This window comes from Mustela lutreola, chromosome 4 (genome assembly GCF_030435805.1).
Source record: "Mustela lutreola isolate mMusLut2 chromosome 4, mMusLut2.pri, whole genome shotgun sequence".
Taxonomy (NCBI): domain Eukaryota; kingdom Metazoa; phylum Chordata; class Mammalia; order Carnivora; family Mustelidae; genus Mustela; species Mustela lutreola.
Window position 1 is genome coordinate 146124897 of NC_081293.1, and position 23705 is coordinate 146148601.

The window sequence follows — 23705 nt, forward strand, 5'->3', positions numbered from 1 at the left end:
AACTTTAATAATTTAAAATAAGATAACATTTTACTTATTTACACGTAATTAGTAGTTCATATTAGGCTTTTGGCATATTATGAGCTTAATAAATATTTAATTCAGTTTCAGCATTCACTTGTGTTTATTTCTGTTTTTAAAATTGTGCTTACAACCTGCTGAAACTTGAAAGACTCTAACATTAAAAACATTTTAAAATATATGAGACCTGGAATTAGTAAGCACAAACTCTTTAAACATTTCAAAAAGCTCTTTAAAGAATTTCTTTTTATTTGCTAAATTTCAATCTGTAGATATAGAAAGCATTTCTTTTCATAATCAACCAAAATTACTGGATACAGTCTTTGTCATGCAGAACTTCATGTAACCAGTTATCTTTTCTGACCCAATCATTAATGATGGCTATTCTTGTCATGTTTAACATATTCTATTTTCAGAATCCTCAGAAAACACATTCATGTTCCTAATACTAAAAATAAAGCATATGACCTATTCCTAAATGTAGCATATTTCCAATTATTGGTCTTTGTTTCACAGGCCATGATACATAAAGGAACTAGAGAGACATAACAGGTAAAAGGTGACAAGAATGGTGTCTGAGAGCATTGTTCTGTCAGTCATCTAAAAGCTGTATATCAGGGCTCACTTCATGACTGTATTTCAGGACCCATTCTCTAAATCTATACACCATCTGGACACATCTACAGGTGTGAAAATTGAGGTTGTGCCTTTCTTAACACACTAACGTTTGGTTCTGATAATGTCAGTGTCAGGGGTAGATTTAGTCCCTCTTTGGCCTAATTGTTTTTTTTTTTTTTTATCACAACTATTTTTACTTTGATAGGAAGCATGTGGAATTTGTAGGGTGCCAACAGAAAACCAACTTGAGGGTGCCTGGGTGGCTCAGTGGGTTGGGCCGCTGCCTTCGGCTCAGGTCATGATCTCAGGATCCTGGGATCGAGCCCCACATCAGGCTCTCTGCTCAGCGGGGAGCCTGCTTTCTCCTCTCTCTGTCTGCCTGCCTCTCTGCCTACTTGTGATCTCTCTCTCTCTCTCTCTCTGATAAATAAATAAATAAATTAATTAAAAAAAAAAAAAAAAAGAAAACCAACTTGAGTCTCTCTCCCTTCTTCCCATTCAAACTAGCACCGGAGAAGTATGTATGACCCAACACTGAGGTTAAACTGGACACCCATGACTTTCCTGGTCCCTCTCCAATCATCAGAGGTCTTCAAGGCACTTTAACCCTGTATTGTTTCCATTCAGTAATTATCAGTGTAACAGTGAAACTTCATTCAAAGTAAAAGTTTCTGAACTTAGATCAGCTTCATGGATGAGCCTGCAATACAATGAAAGAGAGGTGTATGGCCATCGTCCCTGTTTTCCCCAGCTTTGGGCTTTTGTCCCTCCTCCACCACCTTGATCCAGTTGTAAAGTGGGGGGAGGGCAGTGAAGAGAGACAAGAAAGCAGGAAAGGTCTTAACGTGTTGAATTCCCCTGTGACCAGACAGCTTGCTTTGGACAGGTGATTAAGGCTGGCTCTTTCCCTTGGGGGTGCATTCACCCCCAGTTCCTGAACTAAGTGAAGCACCCCACAAATGGCTAATTACAAATGCTCCTTCACACTTTGGACACAAGCCTGTCCATCTTTGGGATATTCTTGCTGAAGTTTTTTCCTTGACTGATTAGTTATCCCTCCTGGGAAGTTTCCATCACAGTCCAAGGCCAGTCTTGTCACTGTCCTTCTCTCCTGGTCCACATCTGGTCTCCATGATGCACCCACACTTTAGGCCTACTGATCAGGTGTTCCATCTTTTCCCATGAGGTTTCAACTACCTTCTCAATTCTAGTTTTCATCCATTAGATTTCTTCGGCGTGGGTCAGAAACCCGTGTACCCGGTCTCTAAAACTTCAGGAAGCCTAGCCTAGCAAGCTCTCTTAAGTGTGTTCTTTGAAGCCCTTTGGACTAATCTTAAAGAGAGGGACAAGTAAGCCTTACGTCACTAAGGAGGAAGGGGTAAAGATGGGGAATGCATTGACACTGTCTCTCAAGAATTCTCCATCTCTTTTCTCCAACCCCTTGGCCAGTTTTACTGCAACTCTTTTACAACGTTGAGTGTTGAGAAGCCAACAGTGTTGAGATGCCCATGCTGGTTGTCAGTTTGTTCCTTTGCCATCCTGCATGGGTGGTCTAAAATGCGGGAGTAATTGACGCCTATTTTCCTAGAGCCTTAGCCAAAATAGAGACAACTATTTAGTCATAGCTTTGGGAATATAACTTCTTTTCAATTTTCATTTGGTCTGTGAGATACTTTTTCATTCAGATATCATATTCTAGGATCTATTTGTTTTTTACTTGCTTGTTAGTAATGCTGGCCTCAGTACCTAAAAGTGAGCTTAAGTACCAAAGATGGGTCAAGTGACTCAAATCTTATACTTTCCTGGACTTATTCTGATTGATAATTTATTCACTTGAATCAATACTATACAATGTGATCTGAAATCTAAAATATGCCAGGGAATATATAACGACAAATACATTTTCCTCATGTACCATTTGTTTTAATCACTTTGCCTTTCTTTCCCGAAAGGCAAATATTTTATTTGTTAGTTACTTTAAAAATTAACTTGTCAAACATTTCTGGAAATCTCAAGGTTCCTCCAGATAATTTATAAAAAAATCATTTCCTAACTGCCTCAAACTGATTTGGCTTAGCCTTCCATATATATTACCTCTCAGCTGAAAGACTCTGAGGTTGGAATATAACCCAAACCTTGAGATCCCATCTCTAAAATGGATATTGTGATACTAAAGACTTTACAAAGTTGTGAGAATTAACTGAACAAAATAGACTTAAAAACATTTAATACAGTTTCTGTAACTGAATATTCACTCAGTAAATGTTGACTTTTTAAAGTCTCAAGCTCTTTGCCATGTAATATTGCCTTCTGCTTCCTCCTCGCCCTGGTCATTTGTCATTCTGCCACCAACATCCTCTCTGTATCTCTCATGACAATAATAGACTTGATGTTTCCTGCATATGCCCAACTCGAAAACGTGGCTGTGTAAAGTGCTCCCAGGACGCCCTGTGCATATCTCTGATATTATGCTTCCTCACCATAGTGTAACTGAAGGTGCCTTGTTCAGTGTTTTGTCCAACTTTGTGCCAGGTTCGATGTTTTGTCCCTCTGTGTAGTGATTGACACATAATCAACATGACGTATTTTTGAAGGAATCACTGCACAGATGAAGCAACCTCACTGAGGGGCAGTTGTGTTTTGATAGTGGGGAAATGGACAGAGGTGAAATATTTTTGATAACATGAGAATTGTAATGACCATAGGATTCAGCTTGCCTGGAGTCAGAGATGGGAGCCTGAGGTGGGTGAGGAGAGAGCGGTTGTTAAAGGGAAGGCAAGGGGCAGAAAAGAAGGGCTTGGAAGTGTAAATACATGTTGAGAAATTTCACCGGGACCTCACCTAGTCACATGCTCTCCTCCAAACATTAAAAAAGAAGTAGTTCTACAGTTAAGAGGCTGGAACCCATGAAGCCAACCACATGTGTCCCTACATATTTTATCAGTTAGCCCTGAAAAGCACAAAGTGTCATGGAGGAAAGGAGTAAGAAAATGATTTTTTTTTTCTCTTACCTGAAAAACCTGATGTTTTGGTTAAAAAGTTGGAGTCAGTGTTGTGGCATTTTAAGTCGATGTTTTCATACATGTTGCTCCAAAAGAAACTAGTAGTAAAGCATATGGAATTAAAAATGTTACTTTCACCGCTAGATTGCTAAACACTAATAAGGTATTGACAACATCCAGCTTTAAAATTTCTAGAGGAAACAATAATTTTTAAGTTACCTTTTGTATTTCTGAAACGAAGAAATATCTTTTTCTGTGTATTAAGTTTCTGTTATTCCTGGATCTCAGTATATTTAGATAATTGGTTTAGATTATTTTAACTTAATTGAGATAAAATTAAAATAAAATTCACTCATTTAATATGTAGAATTAAATTTTTTTGATAGATTTACAGGGTCATGCAACTATCACCACAATCTAATTTTTAATACTTCTGTCTACCCTAAAAGAACTCACACCTATTGGCAGTCATTTCCCATTTGATTTTACTCCCCCGGCCCTGCCATAAACAATCAGAAATCTGCTTTATGTCTCTATAAATTTATCTATTCTGGACATTTGATGTGAATGGAACCATACCACATTTGGTCTTCGGTGATGCTTCCTTTGCTCAGAAGAATGCTTCATCCATGTTGGCACATATCAATACTACATTTATTTTTACTGGTGCTGAATAATAATTCCTTTATATGGATATGCCACATTTTAATTAACAGTTCATGAGCATTTGGGTTGTTCTCTCTCTTGATTCTTATGACTAATACTGCTGTGAATGTCCATATATATGTTTTTGTGTGGATGTGTTATATAGACATAGAAATGGAATGCTGGGGTCATATGGGCTTGTCAACACTTGTTCTGATCTTTTTGATTACAGCCATTATAGTAGGTATGAAGTGGTATCTCACAGTGGTTTTAATTTGCATTACCCTAAAGACTAATGATGCTGAGTATCTTTTCAAGTGTTGGTTGGTCATTTTTATATCTTCTCTGAGGAATTGTCTTTTCAAGTCATTAGTCTATTTTTTTTTAATTGGGTCATTTGAATTTAAACTCTTAGAACCTTCTTTGATGTATTCTGGATACCAACCCTTATCAGATATATGATTTGTAAGTATGCTTTTCCATTCTGAGGATAGATGCTACTATTTTCAGCACAAGTTTTAATTTTGAGGTAGAGCATTTTATCTATCTTTTTCACTTGTGCTTTTGATTTTGCTATTTAAGAAGCCATTGCCTAATCCAAGTCACAAAGATTTACTTCTATGTTGTCTTCTTAGAACTTTATAGTTTAAGCTCTATATTTAAGTTTATTATCCATTTTGAGTTCATTTTTTGTGTAGGGTGGGAGGTAAGATTCCAACTTCATTTTTTGTATGTCTAAATATTGCACTGTCCCAGTATCATTTGTTGAAAAGACTAGGTATTTATTATAAATTGTCTTAATACTCTTGTCAGAAAACAATTGACCATAAATACAAGACATTATTTGTGGACTCTTAGTGCCCTTTCATTGATTGACACATCTGTCTTTTTTTTTTTTTTTTAATTTATTTGACAGAGATCACAAGCCGGCACAGAGGCAGACAGACAGAGTAGGGGAAGCAGGCTCCCTGCTGAGCAGAGAGCCCTATGTGGGGCTCGATCCCAGGACCCTGGGATCATGACCTGAGCCGAAGGCAGAGGCTTAACCCACTGAGCATCCAGGCACTCCGACACATCTATCTTTATGCCAGAGCTTCACTGTCTTGATTACTGTAGTTTTGTAGTGAGTTTTGAGATCAGTGTGAGATCTCTGTGCTCTATTCTCTTTTCAAAGATTATTTCTGCAATGCTGTTCATTTCCATTTCCATATGAATTTTAAGTTCAGATTGTCAGTTCCTTCAAACAAACAACATAAGACTGGGAATTTGATAGAGAGTGCATTGAATCTGTGAATCAATTTGGAGTGTATTATTTCTTAGTAATATTAAGCCTTCTAATAAAAAAGCATGGGATGTATTTCCACTTATTTAGAACCCCTTAAATTTCTTTCCAAAATGATCTATAATGTCATGTACAAGTGTCACAGTTCTTTTTATTAAGAATTTTATACTTAGGGGCGCCTGGGTGGCTCCGTGGGTTAAGCTGCTGCCTTGCGCTCAGGTCATGATCTCAGGGTCCTGGGGTCAAGTCCCACATCGGGCTCTCAGCTCAGCAGGGAGCCTGCTTCCCTCTCCCTCTCTCTCTGCCTGCCTCTCTAACTCCTTGTGATCTCTGTCAAATAAATAAATAAAACCTTAACAAAAAAAAAAAGATGGAGCGGGTATGTGCTATGGTGAGTGCTTTGAAGTGTGTAAACCTGGCGATTCACAGACCTGTACCCCTGGCGATAAAATATATTATGTTATATTTTATAAAAAATAAAAAAAAGAATTTTATACTTAAAAATAATAATTTTATTATTTTTTTATGTAGTTCATGTTTTACTGAACTTTTATTTAGTCTGATTATATTTACTGATCAGAAGCTTGCAAGAATTTCTAAACCTATTATAATGTGGCTTTGTACAGTTAGGGAATTTTCATTACTAAGAAAATAGTATACTGTCATTTATGCGCTCCCATTTTTGTTGTCAGAAGATTTTGCTCCTTTAAGAAAAAAATCCTGTGTTTCTTTGCTCCCTCACTTAAAAATAAATAAAAAATTCAATATTGCCGTAATTCTGCTACCACAGTTTAAACATATCAGTGATACTATAAAAAGAATTCTTATTTGTTTTATCCAGTTGGTTTTCAAATCTTGCTGACTCTACTGAAATGCATCATCCCTTTCTTTCTATTTCATGTTGGGCAGCCCTAATTATTAAATGCTTTTCTTGTGGTATTTTTTTGTTGTTGCTGTTAGCCTTCTAGTTGTTTCCCCATCTACTGGCCTCTAATATCTTGTATTCACAAACCTTTTTTACAACCCCTACAGACAGATTATTTTTTCCTCTCTCTGTGATTTCATAATATAAAGTGCTTGTTAGCACAATACCTTTCTCAGAGAAAACGCTCAAAAATTGGCACCTATCAACATCACTGATGTATTGCCTTTACCATATTCTATACCATTCATTCACTTTCTCGCTTCTCTTCCCTTAGATTCCCAACCTACTAAGACTGTAAATCTTTGGATAGCAATGAGTCCTCGCCTTTTCTGTGTTCAGGGCCTGCATAGTTTGGAAATAAGAAAACTGAGTTAAGTTGGGCCCCGGGGAGGGGCTCAGTCAGTTAAGCATCTGCCTTCAGCTCAGGTCACGGGCCCAGGGTCTTGGGTGAGAGCTCTGTGTCGGGCTTTCTGCTCAATGGGGAGTCTGCTTCCCCTCCTCCCTCAGTCCCTCCTCCTCCTGCTTGTGCTCTCTCTCTCTCAAATAAATAAACTCTTTTTTTAAAAAAAGAAAACTGAGGGGCGCCTGGGTGGCTCAGCGGGTTAAAGCCTCTGCCTTCGGCTCAGGTCATGATCTCAGGGTCCTGGGATCGAGCCCCTCATCAGCCTCTCTGCTTAGTGGGGAGCCTGCTTCCCTTCCTCTCTCTCTCTGCCTGCCTCTCTGCCTACTTGTGATCTCTGTCTGTCAAATAAATAAATAAAATCTTTAAAAAAAATAAATGAATTAATCTGCCTTGCTTTCATGGCTATCAAATTGTAGTCATAACTTGGTGAGAGCTTTATGGATCAACAAATGAGATACTAAGTTTGAAGTGGTCCTATTTTTGACTTGCCAGCTCTGCTTAGGCTTCCAAGGACCTATGCAATTCTATTTTTATTTTTTTTATTGGGAGGTAAGGAGCACAGGGAGAGGGAGAGAGAGAAACCTAAGGAGACCACATGCCCAGCGTGAAGCCTGATGTAGGGCTAGATCTCACAACCCTGAGATCTTGACCTGAGCCAAAATCAAGAGTTGACACTTAACTGGCAGAGCCACCCAGGTACCCTGACATATGTATTTTTAAGGAAGACCTATTCCTGTCTTTATTTTACAATTTGGTTTTATCTATTCCATTTGCATAATGAGGGGAAGTCATCATATACAAATTAAGCTAAGTGAAAAACAAGTGCTTACTTCTAATGTATAAAAACTGAATCTAAGATGCTAATTTTTAAAAAATAATTACTTTCATTCTAAATAACAATTACATGCACTACAATATTTATATTCCTTCCAGTCATTTGGACCTCATGCTTGTGGTGTTGGTTGGGTCTTTGTTCCTAATTCTATTGATTAAGGTACTACTTTTGTACTAGTATTTTGCTAATAGGATATTAAAATACAATTCAAAGTATTCCTCATTTCAATTTCATACCTTCTTTTCCTGTTACACATAGGAAATGCCATTCTTTCATTTTTAAGCCCACCTTTGGGTTCCACTTTTCCCCATGCTACCCCTTATTCTGAATTTTCAACAGTAGAATCTGTGACTATAAGAAGCATGTCTTAGTTTTCTTTGTGTCTCAAACGCTTAAGCTGACATTGGAAGAATGTATTTTCCAAAGTATCCCATGGTTTGTTTATCATATAATTTAAAATTGAGAATCTAAATATTTTTCAAAGGGAGGAGAATTTCTGAAAGTCATTTCTTTCTTAGCATCTTAACATCCAAACTCTGCTTGCTCACAAGATGACTTAATCAGCACCATATCAGAGACAGCTTGCTGTGTTTACCATTGTTAGTTGGGCCAGCATATGTCCAAAACAGTTGGAATGAGAAAAACAGCATTGACTTGGAGCCAAACTAGAGAGAGGTGGGAAAAAAGAGTTTTTAGCTATTAAACAGGACCAAATGCTTTGGACAGTATAGGGTACTTTGCTGGGGAGAGGGAGGGGTGGGATATTTTAGCTAAAAAAGAAAGGTTTGGTTCATCTCGGAGTGCCCTGAAATAATAAAAATAAACCGGTAATGAGGCTTTAATGTTACCTCTGTGAGACTTTGTAAGTAATGTTATCTTTTTATGTTAACCAAAAAAGGAGATTCTAAGATATTTAAAATATGGGTAATTTTTTTCAGTTTTATTTTTCAACTTTAGTTGTCTTTTTTTAAATTTTAATTCCTAATTACTGGCAATATTCTGTGACTTTATTAAGCAATGAGCGTGCCTTCCATATCTACCACATTTCATAGAAATCAGAATAATATACCTGATTTTTCTCAAATTGGATATTGTCTTGCTCTGTAGTATCACTTGTGAGGAAAGTGTTTATTCCTATTTATAAGCAATGAATTACAAAATATAGGTATTTTTGTTCCTTACACCCCACTAAGAAACAACTCTTGTAGAAAAAGACATTTTCATTGAAACAGAAAATGGAAAGTTAATGTTTTGCTATTTACAATGGAGGGTTTGAGGCAAAGTTTCCAAATAGCATAATCAAGGAATAAAACAGTTTTGACCATAATTGGGTTTTGTATCTTAGGCAAAGCCTGCCCTAGGATAATTTTTAATTAGATAAATCTTTTCTAAAGAACTTTCTGTTTTACATTCTCTATCATTTTCTCCTGTTTGGTAGGAGTTCTTCTCTTTTCTCCGAAGACCCCTTCTTTTCTCTGGTCAGTATCTGTTCTGCTGGTTATTGATTTACCCAAAGAGGTCAGTGAAGGCCAAGAGTAATTGCCTCCCTCATGAGGTAGACTTTCTGATAGAAACTAGTTTATATTCTATATAATTTTGGGGTGGGGAGAGAATAGCCCTGGCCCTAGAAAGAGGCTTGAGAATCATCACTTCAGCCTCTTTGCTTTCTTTTCTACGAGAGGAACCAAAGTCTCACAGAAATAGGGTGAGCAAGATTAGAACTGCAAACTCAGTTCTCTTTCTGCCATATTCTGCTTCAATCCTTTGGCAAGATACTGGGCATGAGCCAGTGACGGAAAGAAGACTGATATATTAATTTATACATTTATTTGTTCTCTAAAACAATGGGGCCCCGTGACTGAGTCAGGTAAAACACAGACATGGTTTTGGTTTTTGTTTTTTTAAGATTTTATTTATTTATTTGACAGAGAGAGAGAGAGAGAGATCACAAGTAGGCAGAGAGGCAGGCAGAGAGAGAGAAAGAGGAAGAAGCAGGCTCCCTGTAGAGCAAAGAGCCTGATGTGGGGCTCGATCCCAGGACCCTGAGATCATGACCTGAGCCGAAGGCAGAGGCTTAACCCACTGAGTCACCCAGGCACCCCCACAGACATGTTTTTAACAATATGATCTTAACAATGAGTTTGGGGAAAGCATTTACAAAACAACATAAAAGGTGGAAATGAGGTTTATACCCTGGGACGAGGAGGTGAGGGTGCACAGAGAAGGGAGGGAACTGTGTATGCACAGTCAGAATCCCCCAGACCCTGAGGCTTGGTTATCAGGTCAAGTGTGTCAGTCCTGGCTTCCTCTTTTCTGAAGATGAGTTCTTCTTAGGAGGTGCCTGAGTCTTTTATGCAAATGGACATCTGCTGTGCCGGTCCCACCTGCTCTCCAGACATGCCCAGAAATTTCTGAACCTTGGCTTTGACTACATCTTGCCTCCTGCCAACTTTACCTTGAAATGAAGAAACCCAATTGAACAGCCTACATAAATCAAATAGACACGTGACTAGCACAGCAGGTTGAACTCACTTCCTTACTGACCTCAGAAATCACACAGGGTTCTAGCTCCTTCCTTCTCCCTACACCCGGGCAGGGAAAGAAAACCCGAGTAGCCCCATACAAGTGCATTTCTTTTAGGTTAAATACAAATTGCATCTAGTTTTTGTTCTTTCTTTATCTTTGGTTTCAACCAAGGCAATATTTACTTTTTAAAATTTCTTTCAATGATTACAGATTCCAAACCATTGATTTAAAGCGTTTTTTTTTTTTTTTTAAAAACTAGGACTTAAATTTTTGTTTAACAAATGAGTTCTCAAGCTGCTGAGTCTCCTCTCCCAGTCTGATCTGCATTATGTTATGAATTCTGTGGAAAATAAAATTGAAACCATCAGATTCAGAATGGCTTTGCTAAGCTCTGTGATTAGCAATGTATTTCCTATGATCTTGGGTTACATTAATTTAAAATTATATTAATATCTGGAAGAACATTTGGGTAACTGTTTTTTTCCCTAAGTTCCCCCCCCCCCCCCACTTACAATGCTAACTAAAGGGCTATTTTGTTTGAGGCACCGAATTTCTTTAGTGGTTTGGCTACAGATCTATCACTAGGGCAAAATAGCCAACGTTGTAGTAGTATTATTGTAGCTTTGAGGTACATGTGATGTTTCTTTAAAACCTCAAGGTTTTTAAATATTCAGTATAAGCTAAATCAACCCACACATTATTAAGAAAAATTTTAAAGTCAAATAAGCACAATATCCTGTAATTTCTAAACATTCCTTTCCTGAACTCATTCAAATGTTGATTTCTATAAAATATCCTGGTCTTTTGAAAAAAAATATATATATATGAAATATAGTAATATAGTTATATAGCAACTGCTGTGCAAATGGGAGCAGTCTATGTTCTTTATCTTACTAAAAGAAATTTCAATTGAGCAAATACTTGTTCTAGATCTAGCTTCATGCAGAGCATGTTAACCCTGCTTCATGGAAAGGAGATAAATTAGAAGGAAAACCTACCTGAATTGTTTAGTATGGCATATGATAAAGTGGCTTTCATTTAACATCATTCTAAATTAATACTTACCATGAATTTAAGTAAGCAAGATAAAGCAGCACCTTGAAAAAAAGATGTTGTCTACGTGACCTTACAAAAATTAACTTAAACCTGTCTGGTGTTCCTTATCATCACCTTCAAACTGGGGATAGTAAAAAAGCTGCTGTGTGACAGGAAAAGAATTCATGCAGAAATTGTAACTAGTGCTCAGTACCTAGTGCTCACTTAAAAATGCCATCATGCTTATTTATATTTTTGTTTTCCAGTTAACTGCTTAATGTGAAGAACAAGCAACAATGCCTAAAACTAATATATCAATCCAATGAAATATGTTGGAACTTCTTTTACATGGTGTTTTCCTTGTCAGCCTATTCTGCTTCCTATTTACGTAGGGTAGAGGATAGGGTAACGGCTTCGAAATTTGGTTATCACAGGGAAATATCACTGTGTGACAATAAAAAATTGGCTATAGATTCTCTGCAGTTGATGGGATTGTATTTTTCTGTCAGGGGCAGGTAGTAAATATTTTAGGTTTTGCTGGCCATACTGCCTCTGTGGCACTCATCCCTGACTTTGTAGTGCAAGAGCAGCCATAGCCAGTGTGCAAATGAGTAAGAGTGCCTGTGTTCCAATAAAACTTTATTTATGAACACTGGAGTTTGAATTGCAAATGATATTCACATGTCTTGTCTTTCTTTCTTTCTTTCTTTCTAAACCATTCAAGAATGTGAAAGTCATACTTGGGTCATAGGTGGTTAAAAAAAAAAAAAAAAAAGGCAGAGGACTAGCTGGGTTTGGCCCATGAGCCATAGTTTGCTGACCCCTGCTCTGTGGAATCCTCTTTATTTTTAATACCTTAAATAGCTTATTTCTTGTACTTTGTTTGTACAAAGTGTACCACTTCAAGTTGTAGACTGATCATCTCAAAGCTGTGCTTAAAATATTGAGAAGCGTTTTGTAATGCTGACAGTTCTCTGAATACAGGCCATTCCTATAAACACATACTATGATTTCTACCAGAAATAGAAATTTTAATGACATCTAATTAAATAGAAACCAACAGAGAAAAATTATTATACTTTCTTATGCCAGATTATGAGGGTTTTTAATTAATGCACAGAAACAGATATACTGATTTCTACTTATTTTTACATATATATATATATATATATATATATATATATACACATATATATATGTTTTAATCAGATTTTTTGACGACTTCATGCCTTTCTTTGAAGTGGACTCTTCACTTATCTTCTAAGTTGTGCCTTAATGGCCACAGATCATCCCTCATAAGGCACAGGGAATCATATACCAAAAAAGCTCTGAAATCTGAAAAAAAACACCCCAGTCTATCCTGTCAAATCTTTTCTCACACTGTCAAAAAACAGCTGCCTTTTCCTTTTTGTTACTACGTACTTTCTTCAATTAAAAAAGTAATCTAAAAATTTATGGACACATTTAAATCTCATTAACACTATTTACTGTTAATTATGAGTCTGTATCTCCACCTCTGATACAATCCAGGGGGATTGAGTTAATCAAGTACTAAGGATAACTTCATTATTAGGCACTCTTTACCTGTGAAATTCAGGTGGATTTCATATTGGAAAGTTAGATGGATTTAAAAAAAAATTGTCTAGACTCAACAGAAATTTCTATGGCTAAAAGAAAAGGATGAAATACCAAATTTGCACTTCCTAAATACAGAATTGTTTCTTAAAAAGGCATCGAAACACAGGTGTTAAGAAAGATGCTTTGAACTCACCTGAAAATACACAAATGTGTCAAAATATGCAGAAATGTGTTCTACTACAAATCTCTCTGTTGTATGTATTGGCAATTACAAGTAGACTGTTCTCTTTACCTCTAAAAATTAAAAAAAAATTGATATTGTTTTGACAAAAAACTTTTCAGACTCACTTATACCAAGGTATATGCCAACTACATTTGCACAGAGATTAAATTGGATCCCTATTTTGTAGAACTCCCTAGTGAGAGTGCAGTGGCTAAGATCGTGGACTCTGGCTCGAATGGTGTCTGTTCCCATTCTTGTTGTACCACTTAGTAGCTATTTGACTCTGGCCAAGTACCTGTGTGGCCTCCATTTCCCTCATCTGTGAGTAAGGAGCATAATTGTGTCTATCCCGTGTACCCGGAGAGTCCAAACTCCTATAGTGTTGTACAAAAGAATAAATGAATTAACATTTATTTTATAAAACATTCAGAACAGTGTTTGGCACATCATAAGCCCTGGTATTGATGTTGGCTTCATAATTTAAATTAAAAGAAAGCAACTCTCCAGACTGACTAACATTATGGTATCTTTGTTCTTAACCAAGTTTAGAAAGCCAAATTTGGAATCCGGCATAGGGAAGTCACATTTTATTAGAATGCTCAAGCCCTGAAAACTTTGCATAATTCCAGGCTTGCATAATTATTTTAAAACTCACATATTCAAACTGCTTCCTGACAAAGGATAGTGGGTATTTCTACTTATGAGCAAAAGTGGTGTCACCATGTGGCAAAAACATAAACACAGGTGCCAATGCATTTGTCTGGCTAGATTTGAAATTATGCAATGTTAGATGAATTTTTTATTTTTTAACATTTACTTTTCCCCCCAAATTGTGTGTACAAAGTGAAACTTTATTATTTCCAATTCAAAAATTCCAAATTCCCATAATTCCATAAAACAGTAATGCATGTTCTTTGAAAGAGCAGTAATATAATTTGCCTCTGATTTGAATTCAGCAAATAAAGAACTAATGCCGTTAGAAGAGTGATTTTCAAACTGAATTCCTTGGAGCCTGGATTCCCAGGGGAAGCAGCCAGAGCGGAAGCTAGTGGGTGAGAGACGCTGGTTCCTCCTGAAGAGTTTTGCGTGTGCTGGTTTTATATGTTGGGGCTATTCATAAAATTTTATTTGAAGAAAGTGTCCAGCTGTTTAAAGAAATGTTTTTAAAAGCCAGTGCAATCCTATATTAGAAGGGTTTAGTGGGACTTTAAGAATTTTCGTTTTGTAATAAAGATTTCCTCAGAACTTAGCAAACAGCCCAGACCTAGAGAAGGAAAAAAAAAAAAAAAGAAAAGAAAAGAAAAGAAAGAAAGAAAAGAGTAAATTGGTTGAAATCCTGTTCTCATTTTGCAGGATTGAAGATTAGAGGGTAGAAAGGTAAAGGTGGCTTGGAGCCAAGAGGAAAAGAAGGGAAGCACCATGCCTGGCATTTCTGCTCTTTTTCCCCTCCCGCTTTCCTGCACTTTTAATACACGTTGTTGTCTTGAATATATTAAGCATTGAAACTCTCAGAAAAGATTGAATTTTTCCCCCCACACTGTTTAAAGGTAATTTTCCTGGCAGGATACAAGAACCAATCAAAGTTCTTTTTCTCTATCATGAAAGAACACAGTTGCATACTTCCACAAACAAGGGTTCCTGATAGACGGGTGGGGATATGTTCTCTGAAAAAATTGTATTTGCTGAATACACAAATGTAATTGGGACCTGAAGAGTGTCGTTAGAGAGGGGTATCTGCTGAGAGAGGTATTTAGTCAATCGGTATTCATTAAACTGAAACTTAGGTGTTGAATTTATCTTACGTGTCAGATGACATGGAGTTAGAAGGAATCTGTTGCTTCAACTATTAGATTTTCATAATAAGAAGGAAGGACTGTTAGCCCTTTGCAAAGTAACAAGTGAATTATTATCTGTGACCTAGAAGAACATGTAAGTTGTAGGAAAAATCCATGGTGAAGGAAACAGTCTGTCCCCCCTTCATTGTAACTCTTGTTGAAGTCAGTTTGCTCATCCCAGGTGATGAGTGTTCTATGTGGCTAAATAAATAACCTTCTGGATTAATATTTATATTTTCTATTTTAAAGCACTAAGATTTCCCATCTACTGAAGGGTTCATTTACAGGTACTGTTATGTCAGGTTAAATTTTTATCTCAAATTACAAAGTAATATGGATTAGGTGCTTAGCTCATATTACCTGGAAGTCACAGAAATGGGCTTGATCTTGTTTCCATACTGCAAGAAGCTCAATGAAGCTTTTACTTGGTTCTCAAATAGTGAGGAGCTAGCAAACACTGCAATAGTTTAGAACTAAGTGGGTATTACAAATGAGTTGGCAGTTCATGTTTGTGTTATGGTTTGTTATGACTGCTTAATTCAAAAGCATATTTGCAGAGAGGGAATTTGAATTAAGTAAATCAAAATAGTAAGGCTTTGATTAAAAAGTTAGCTTTCTTTAACTTAAATGTTGATATTTCAAGGCCTACTGAAATTTTAGTCATTTGTGGTTATTTTTGTTTCCTGTTCAGACCCCTGGGAAATAAGAGAATAGTAAATCAAAGCCCAGATTGCTTCTTGCATTTATTTTCTTTTCATTTATGCCATGTATGCATGCACTTGAAGAAACTAAAGACATGTATAACTTGAACAGAATCATTTGGAGGGAGAATTATATTTCCGGACTAATCAGTTTAAATAATTCTTGTTATAAAAATTGTTCTTTTCATGTTCAATAATTTTCTAGTTCTTTTTTTATTTCATGATGATGCTGTCATAAGTAGAGACAGTGGAAGCTAAGAATATTTGTATGACTAAAGGGACATTTGGGCAGCTTTGTCACCAGGCTGAGAATGTATTACTTGTTTTTTCCTTTCCCTGTTTGATGTTAGGCACACTCAAATTTACTAATTTACTTATTCAGAGAAAATGTGCTTTCCAAGACAGAAAGAACACGACACATTTCAATGAAAAGCCTTCAATAAATGGTGTCCTGTGTTTTTTTTTTTTTTTTTTTTTTAATCAGTTATTGGTTGGGCGCCTGGGTGGCTCAGTGGGTTAAGCGTCTACTTTCTGTTCAGGTCATGATCCCAGAGTTCTGGGATCAAGTCCCACATTGGGAGCCTGCTTCTCCCTCTGCCTCTGCCTCCCTCTCTCTGTCTCTCAAAAATAAATAAATAAGATTTTTTTTTTAAAAATCTAAATCAATTATTGGCTATTTTAGATGAAATATTAAAGAATTTTGATTAAGTAACTTCAGGAGGATTTGTTCTTTTCTATTTACATTTAGTAATTTAATTCTTCATTTTTCAAATTTGAGATGAAAACTTTCTGAGCTTACAAAATGCTGGCTGAAATTTCTGATAATATAACATGGGGTGATCATTTATAAATTAAGCCTTATTGTTTCAATAATTCTGCGCTCTGGCTTGTTCTTGGTGATCCCTGCTAAGACAAACAGCATGGGTGGATTAATATAATTTTACTCGGGTTCCCACCCCATTTTGGTGGTTGTCACCTGTCAGTACTCTGAGTTTTAAGGGTACATTGGGATCTGGGACATGTGAAAGGCACATTAAATAGAAAAATATTTGAAGTCATTTTTTTTCCAAATACTTAGTATTGTTGGAAACTCATTCAGTTATCAATAATTTAAACAGTCAAATAATATTTATCTGAAATTCAAGCAATGAATAAAGACCTAATAAGTAATTGCTTGAGGATTTTAACTGGGAGTGTGTGTATGTGTGCATATGTGCACAGGCATTTCTAATTTCATTCCCATATGATTCTTCTGACCATGGACAGTCCTGGTGGGAAAAGAGAAGAGGACCCAGGTGGGATTCTGGAATACAACATCATTGCCTTTCATGTGTCATGTTTTCTACATAAGTTTATGGGTTGACCTTCTGCAGCAAAATATGAGTTCTCCAAAGGCTTTCCTTACTTCTGTTGCTGACTAAAAAACTTTTTTTTTGTTGTTATTTCATAGAGCTTTACCAATACTTGCTGAATAAAGGGGTTAACTAAAAATGATGTCAACCTGATGATACATAAAAGCAATGATTACGATGTTGTTTTAGATACGTACAGCCCTAAGCAGTCTCTGATACTTTCATAAGATAGTATAGTACTCCCTGATATGAGGAAGTGGTGATGCAACATGGGGGCTTAAGTGGGTAGGAGAAGAATAAATGAAACAAGATGGATTGGGAGGGAGACAAACCATAAGTGACTCTTAATCTCACAAAACAAACTGAGGGTTGCTGGGGGGAGGGGGTTTGGGAGAAGGGGGTGGGATTATGGACATTGGGGAGGGTATGTGCTTTGGTGAGTGCTGTGAAGTATGTAAACCTGGTGATTCACAGACCTGTACCCTGGGGATAAAAATATATGTTTATAAAAAATAAAAAAATTAAAAAAAAAGATAGTATAGTACTTAAGAATTTGTGCTGTAATATGTTATTAAGACAAAGTACTAGATAAACAAGATACAAACAAGCATCAGGTAGTTTTGTGCTCTGATATAACCAATAGGATATAAGGAACAAAAATGTAAATAAAATTATGAAGTTGTGTATGTGTAGTTTCAAAACATTCTTAGAAGGGGGTGGAAGGTGCTAGCGAGATTTCAGAAAAAGGGAATATTGAAGGGATTTGAATGGGGTTAAATCAAGTTTATGGAGTTGAGGAAAGAAAAAAGACTTGAGTTCTTCATTTATTTCCCAAAATCTGTGGATTCTACCTGAAAAAAAAAAAAAAAAAAAACTCTTCAGTGATCAAAATAACCATGACAAGTGGCAGGGAAGCTATAATCTATCCCCCATTGCAGAGCCAACTCTTTAGGATTGCTCAGGATGGGATTGACAGCACGATAGTTAGGACAAAGACTGTAATGTGCTACTTATGGATTGCCATCTACCCTTCCCCCAGATGTCATCTTCAGTTTTTGTTCAAGAAGGTTCGCAATGAGAACGGCTTATGATAGCTGATCAGATGATCAGAACATTTGTTTCTCCCCAATTCTAGTACTTGTAGATGATATGTCCACTTGCCAGTGGTTGTGGAGAACAATTTCCTTGGTGTAAAGAACTTAATTTCCATGTAAATTGGCTCTGGACAGCATTGGTGATGCTGTCGCTGTTGGTGATGCTGATTTGTAGCTGCTGTAGCTATGATATGAACTGAGATAAACATGGTGCTAGTTTTTATTGCATTTTTTCAAGTTACAACTTTTAGCTGAGTTGGTACCTACAAATGGTGGTGAGATTGTGCCTGTGCCAATGGTTTGTGAAAACCTGTAGTTTGCACGCTACTACTTTGAGATCTCATTTCAGTGGGGCAGGGTGAAGTCTTCAGCTATAGTTGTGATAGTTGTAAATGGTCAAAAATGTGCATTCTTTGAATTTTTCCATCCATCGGGTTTGCAAATTGTTCACCTAAAACAGTCTTAAAAATAATGGATTCTTGTTTGTAAGTTAGCTGACAAAGAGCAACCAAAGATTTCTGGTCTTGAACATATGAAAATTCTCCCTACTTATCTGTGCTATAAATAACAGTATCTAAAGTGAAAACTTAAATACTCTATGGTGGTTAGGTTATCCTTCAAACTCTGAATTAACACTTTTAAAAAATATTTTTAAAAATTTGTTGAAGAAATTAAGTTACAACTATAAAGTGGGTATTGTTTAAATAGATGTGATTATATGGTTTGAGATTTTTATTTTGATGTGGGAGATTTTTGTTTCCATGTTCATTAAAAACTATTTCTAAAACAAAATTGCATAACTTGATTAAGGCTAAACAGAAGAATAAATAACTATCAAAGAAACAATTAAGAAAGACACTGGAGGAAGAATGAACAAGGCTTTGTAAAGTGATAATTAAGACTAGTTAATATATATTTTGAAATGTTGTAACTGGGCATTTGCTATTAGAATAATAATATAAATATAACATATATATGTGTTGGCATGTAGTTGAAATCTCAGACAATCATAGTGAGTCCAAATAAAGTTATGAGGTCTCAAGCTAAAGTAATTAAGATCTGTTAAGAAAACATGATTTGTTTTTAACTAGTGCTGCTAATATCTACAGTTTGTTGCACCAACTTCTTTCTAACTTATGTATCACTGGCACCTGTTCAAAGTAATTTATAAGAAATTTGGATGTTCCTAGACAAGGATGTTATGAATAGAGATGATTCCAGTTCCTCGCTGTTAAAATTGGTTGTTAGTTTTTTCTTTTAAGTTGATTATTTCTAATTATGATAATACAGCAGCTGTAGACAATGCCCTTTCTTTCACATTTCATGATATGAAAGTAACTGTAACTTGTTGAGACTCAGCCCTGGTCTTGTGTTACTATTATTAGTCCTGGGGAGGCTTATTAGCCTGTGACAGACGCTGTAAGAAAAATCCATCATTTCTTTTGGAATACGATGAGTCTTTGTCACCCACAATGCAATTAATGTTAAAAATAGAAAGAATGGTTATGATATGATTATGATTAGTCAGAGATGAGCTATTGTCCAAATAAAAGAACTAATCCAGCAGGCCAAAGATGACCTCTACGGTTTGCTGATTGCCATTTCTCTCTGCGTTTGATGAAATATTCATGCGTTTGCTCTCCTCTCTGCAAGCACTATTGATTTCTTGTATAAACGCTGCTATATTTAGTCTAGACAAATGGAATGTGGATTGCTGCTGAATAAATTGGATGAAAGACTGGGATCTTGCTTGCCGCTTTCTCTCAGTCTTGGGCAATTATTTATAATCAAGAGCAGTTTTTGTAAGTCGAGGGTGATTTTTCACAATTTAGTGATTAGTCTCTGAACAAAGGCAAGCAGTTAGACACAATCATTTCTGTTGGGATAGCAGGTTAAGAAGTCAAATTACCCTTTGAGGTTTACAATAGCTGTTTTGGAGAGTTCTGGGACTTTTCTTCCCCCTTATCTTGTTTTGTGGGAGAGGTTTCTTAGGGATTTATGTTCACAGTTTATGGATAAGAAGAATGACAACAAGAAAAGACCCCAAGGTCTCCTGAAATTCTACATTTTGTCTTTATAGGGTTACGTTCTGACCTTTGTTTATTGGGATTTCCATATGTAAACACTGGAGGCTGTAGTTTGGCCTTTATAATGCAAAAATGAAATATATCATTAACAGTCATTGCTTTTGGTTAGAATTAGACCAACTCTATAAATTAATGCTCAAAATCTCGTGTTACTCCACAGTCTTGATTGAAAGTTCTACAACAGACTCTGCTCCTACAAAATCATACAGGCCATCATCCTCATTTAATCCCAAACTTGTCACAATGACTATCTCTCCTTTTCATAAATATCAGTGTTTTAGAAGACACTGTCCACCAAACTATGGTTTATTAATAAATTGTTTTACCATTTCCGTTAAAGTGACATGTGTATTACCATCAATGCAAGCTTCTGATCAATACGTTGAAAAGTTGACCAGGGTTCACAACCCAAGATTGATACCAGCGTCCCCTCCCACCCCACCCACAGGTGCATACCACATGCCCTGTACACATATGCAGTTCAAGTGATAAGTAAGGACATTAATGTTTCATTCAGTATTTGCAGCCTTAACTTCTACAGACAAGATTTCTGTTAGCCTTTCTCGACTCACTGAAAATAGCTCTTAAATCCACACGGAAAATTAACTTTGCAGTTCCCAACCTGGAATCTACAAATCTAAGTTACTTATAGTCGTTGTCAGAGCATTAAATGCAATTTGGAAAAATACAGAAAAGTAAGAAGGGGAAATTATTTCTACTTCCACTCCAAAATAACTATGTTCTGTTCTGTATGTCACCAGTCTTTGCTACAAGGATTCAGAGACTAATACAAAGGAAAACGCACTAGAAGATTTGCTCCAAGAGGGCTGGAAGTTTTGTCTTTTTTCTTTCCTACCAAATCTTACATCCCTTAGAATTTAAGGCTCTCCATAAATGTGAATGTGTATTGGCTTAAGTTGTATTTATTTAAAGAGTTATCAGAGGGTATATGTCACTTTTATTACTGTTTTTTCATTTAATGTTGTAATAGCATTCTTCATGTTCCCATAAACATTACTTCTAATGAGTATGTGTTTTTCCACCATATGGATGTGACATATTTTACTTAGATGCTTCCTTGTAGTTGGTGGATTTCAATTAAAATGATAATACTTCAGTGGACGGTATGACATTGAACTGTATTTTCCCATAATTATTGTCTCCTTAAGATATATTCCTACAGTTCGCAAACCTGAATCAAATGGTAGAATATTTAATGATTCTTCCTACATAACACCAAGTTGTTTTTCAGAAGCTTTAACCATTTGGTAATACCACTTGCGATATGTAATTATCTACTTGTTCAAATGCTTATGCCACACAATGGGGTATTATACACACATATGCTTATACATGGATCGTACAGATGATACTTAATGTTTGGAAATGATGCCTTACTTTGACTTAGAATTTGCATTTCTTTACTAGTAAAGGTAGATCTTTAAAAATTGTTTATTTAGGGACACCTAGGTGGCTCAGTCATTAAGCGTCTGCCTTCAGCTGAGGTTATGGTCCCAGGGTCCTGGGATCAAATGCCGCATCAGGCTCCTTGCTCACTGGGGAGTCTGCTTCTCCTTTTGCCTGCTGCTCCCCCTGCTTGTGCACTCTCTCTCTCTCTCTGTTTCTGACAAATAAATAAATAATAAAATCTTCTTAAAAAATAAAGATTATTTATATTCCTCTATATTCTTTTTCCACTTTTCTAGAAGTTTTAGTGTTTTTATTTTCTAGTATTAAATGAAAATCTCATGCAATATTATTTGCATACTTGCTCTTAATATTTTTGTTTTGTTAGCCATACTGTGTTGATATATTTTTATACACAGGAAAATTCCATTTTTATTAATTTAAAAAACCCAGAGCGTTTATTGAGAAATGTTCTGTATGTTTTAAGTCCTTAGAGTGGATTATCCCAGTTAGTTCTTTTAACAACTCCATGTTGTTACTTCCTATCTGCCTTGTCTATGAATTTTTGTGCTTCTACTGTCCTACAAATGATCTGATAGAAGTAGTAAGAATTTTTTATATGTTATCGGTTTTTTTAAATTTAAATATCTTATAATTATTCTTGTCAAATTAATTAATCTCATTAGTCTTTGTTTCTCTGGTGGTTTGATTTGTTTTAAGCTTCCTCATCATTTTTATGCCTTACTCATTTTAGGAATAAGGTAACTGAAATATAGTTTATCATCATTGAAAGACTGAACACTTGTGGTTGATTAACTAATCCACTCACCATTTTCAACATCTTAGCATGCAGATTTGTACTTGTTCTTTGCCAGGTCAAACAGCCCCACAGATACATTGTTGAAAGCTTTATTCTTAAGGAATTCCTTAATTCTTGAGGAATATATCTTAGAATATATCTTCTGACTCTGATTACAAACTAACTTGCCTGCAAGTATGGAAATTGAGTTGTGATAGAAATTTCTCTCTTATAACTTGGCATTTCTTCTTCAGTAGAGTAGCATATTTTTGTCCCAAGTTTGCCTAACTTACTACTAAGTGGTCCAGTAGAGTAAGTTTTGTGAATGACTTTGATACCAGGAAATAACTGGATTCATCTCTTTGTGGTTCTTGGTTTTCGGGTTTTTTGTGGGGCGGGGTGGTGGTGGTGGGTGCAGGATTCATCTCTTTGAAAAAAGAAATTCAGAAGATTCGTGAAAGTGGCTTGCTGGGTGAAAGTTAGCGTATGGTCCATTTTACCAAAACTGATACACTAAAGACCTTTTATGATCGTTGTAAAAATGACTACACTTGTTGACACTGTTCGTATAGGGTATAGTGTTTTTTATTTTTTGTTTGTTTCCAAATCAACATACTCATTTCCTATCCTCTGTCATGCCCTCCCACCCTTTCTTCTTCCTCCTGCTTCTCTAGTGGATGTGAAATCAGAAGTTCCCGTGGGCCTGGAGCCCATCTCACCTTTAGACCTGAGGACCGACCTCAGGATGATGATGCCTGTGGTGGATCCTGTTGTCCGTGAGAAGCAACTGCAGCAAGAGTTACTCCTTATCCAGCAACAGCAGCAAATCCAGAAGCAGCTCCTGATCGCCGAGTTTCAGAAACAACATGAGAACTTGACACGGCAGCACCAGGCTCAGCTCCAGGAACACATCAAGGTAGCAGATGTTTCCTTGCCTCTGACCTTTTCACCCAGGAAGGCTGCAGCAGGACGTGGGCATAACAAGGAACATTGGGACGGGGTGGGAGTGAGTTTCACCATGATTAAGATGCGGGAGTATGGCCTGAAAGAAATTGTGATTTTACTGGTGAGCACCTTGGGTAAGTAGTAGGAATGCTGACTGAAAAAAAGCTTTGCTCTTGGTGGGGCGGGGGGAGGGGGGGCTCTCTCACTCTCATCCGTTAGTGTACAGCACCTTTAGTAGGGAAAAGCAACTTTCCAACCTCTGTTGAGTTTGTCTTCAATATGATTTTGTTCTTTGGCCCTGTCTGTTCTCCACCAAGAAGAACCATGAGCCTGGGAAGAACCATTTTATATTTTTACAGGGTCTGCATAAATTACTTATCAGAAATGATAAA

The 23705-nt window shown here is 36.5% G+C and overlaps 1 protein-coding gene across 16 annotated transcripts in view; it reads left to right on the top strand.

Annotated features, from left to right (window-relative positions):
• The window catches only part of HDAC9 (histone deacetylase 9), a 940182-nt gene that overhangs the window by 465253 nt on the left and 451224 nt on the right, over positions 1-23705 (top strand). For all 16 annotated transcript variants that reach the window (XR_009352864.1, XM_059171303.1, XM_059171302.1 and 13 more), the window contains one exon: positions 23043-23284. Coding sequence is in view for 15 of the 16 variants with exons in the window: in XM_059171303.1 (XP_059027286.1) it covers positions 23043-23284 (242 nt within the window). In the remaining variant the exon portion in view is untranslated. The remainder of the gene's footprint in view (positions 1-23042; positions 23285-23705) is intronic.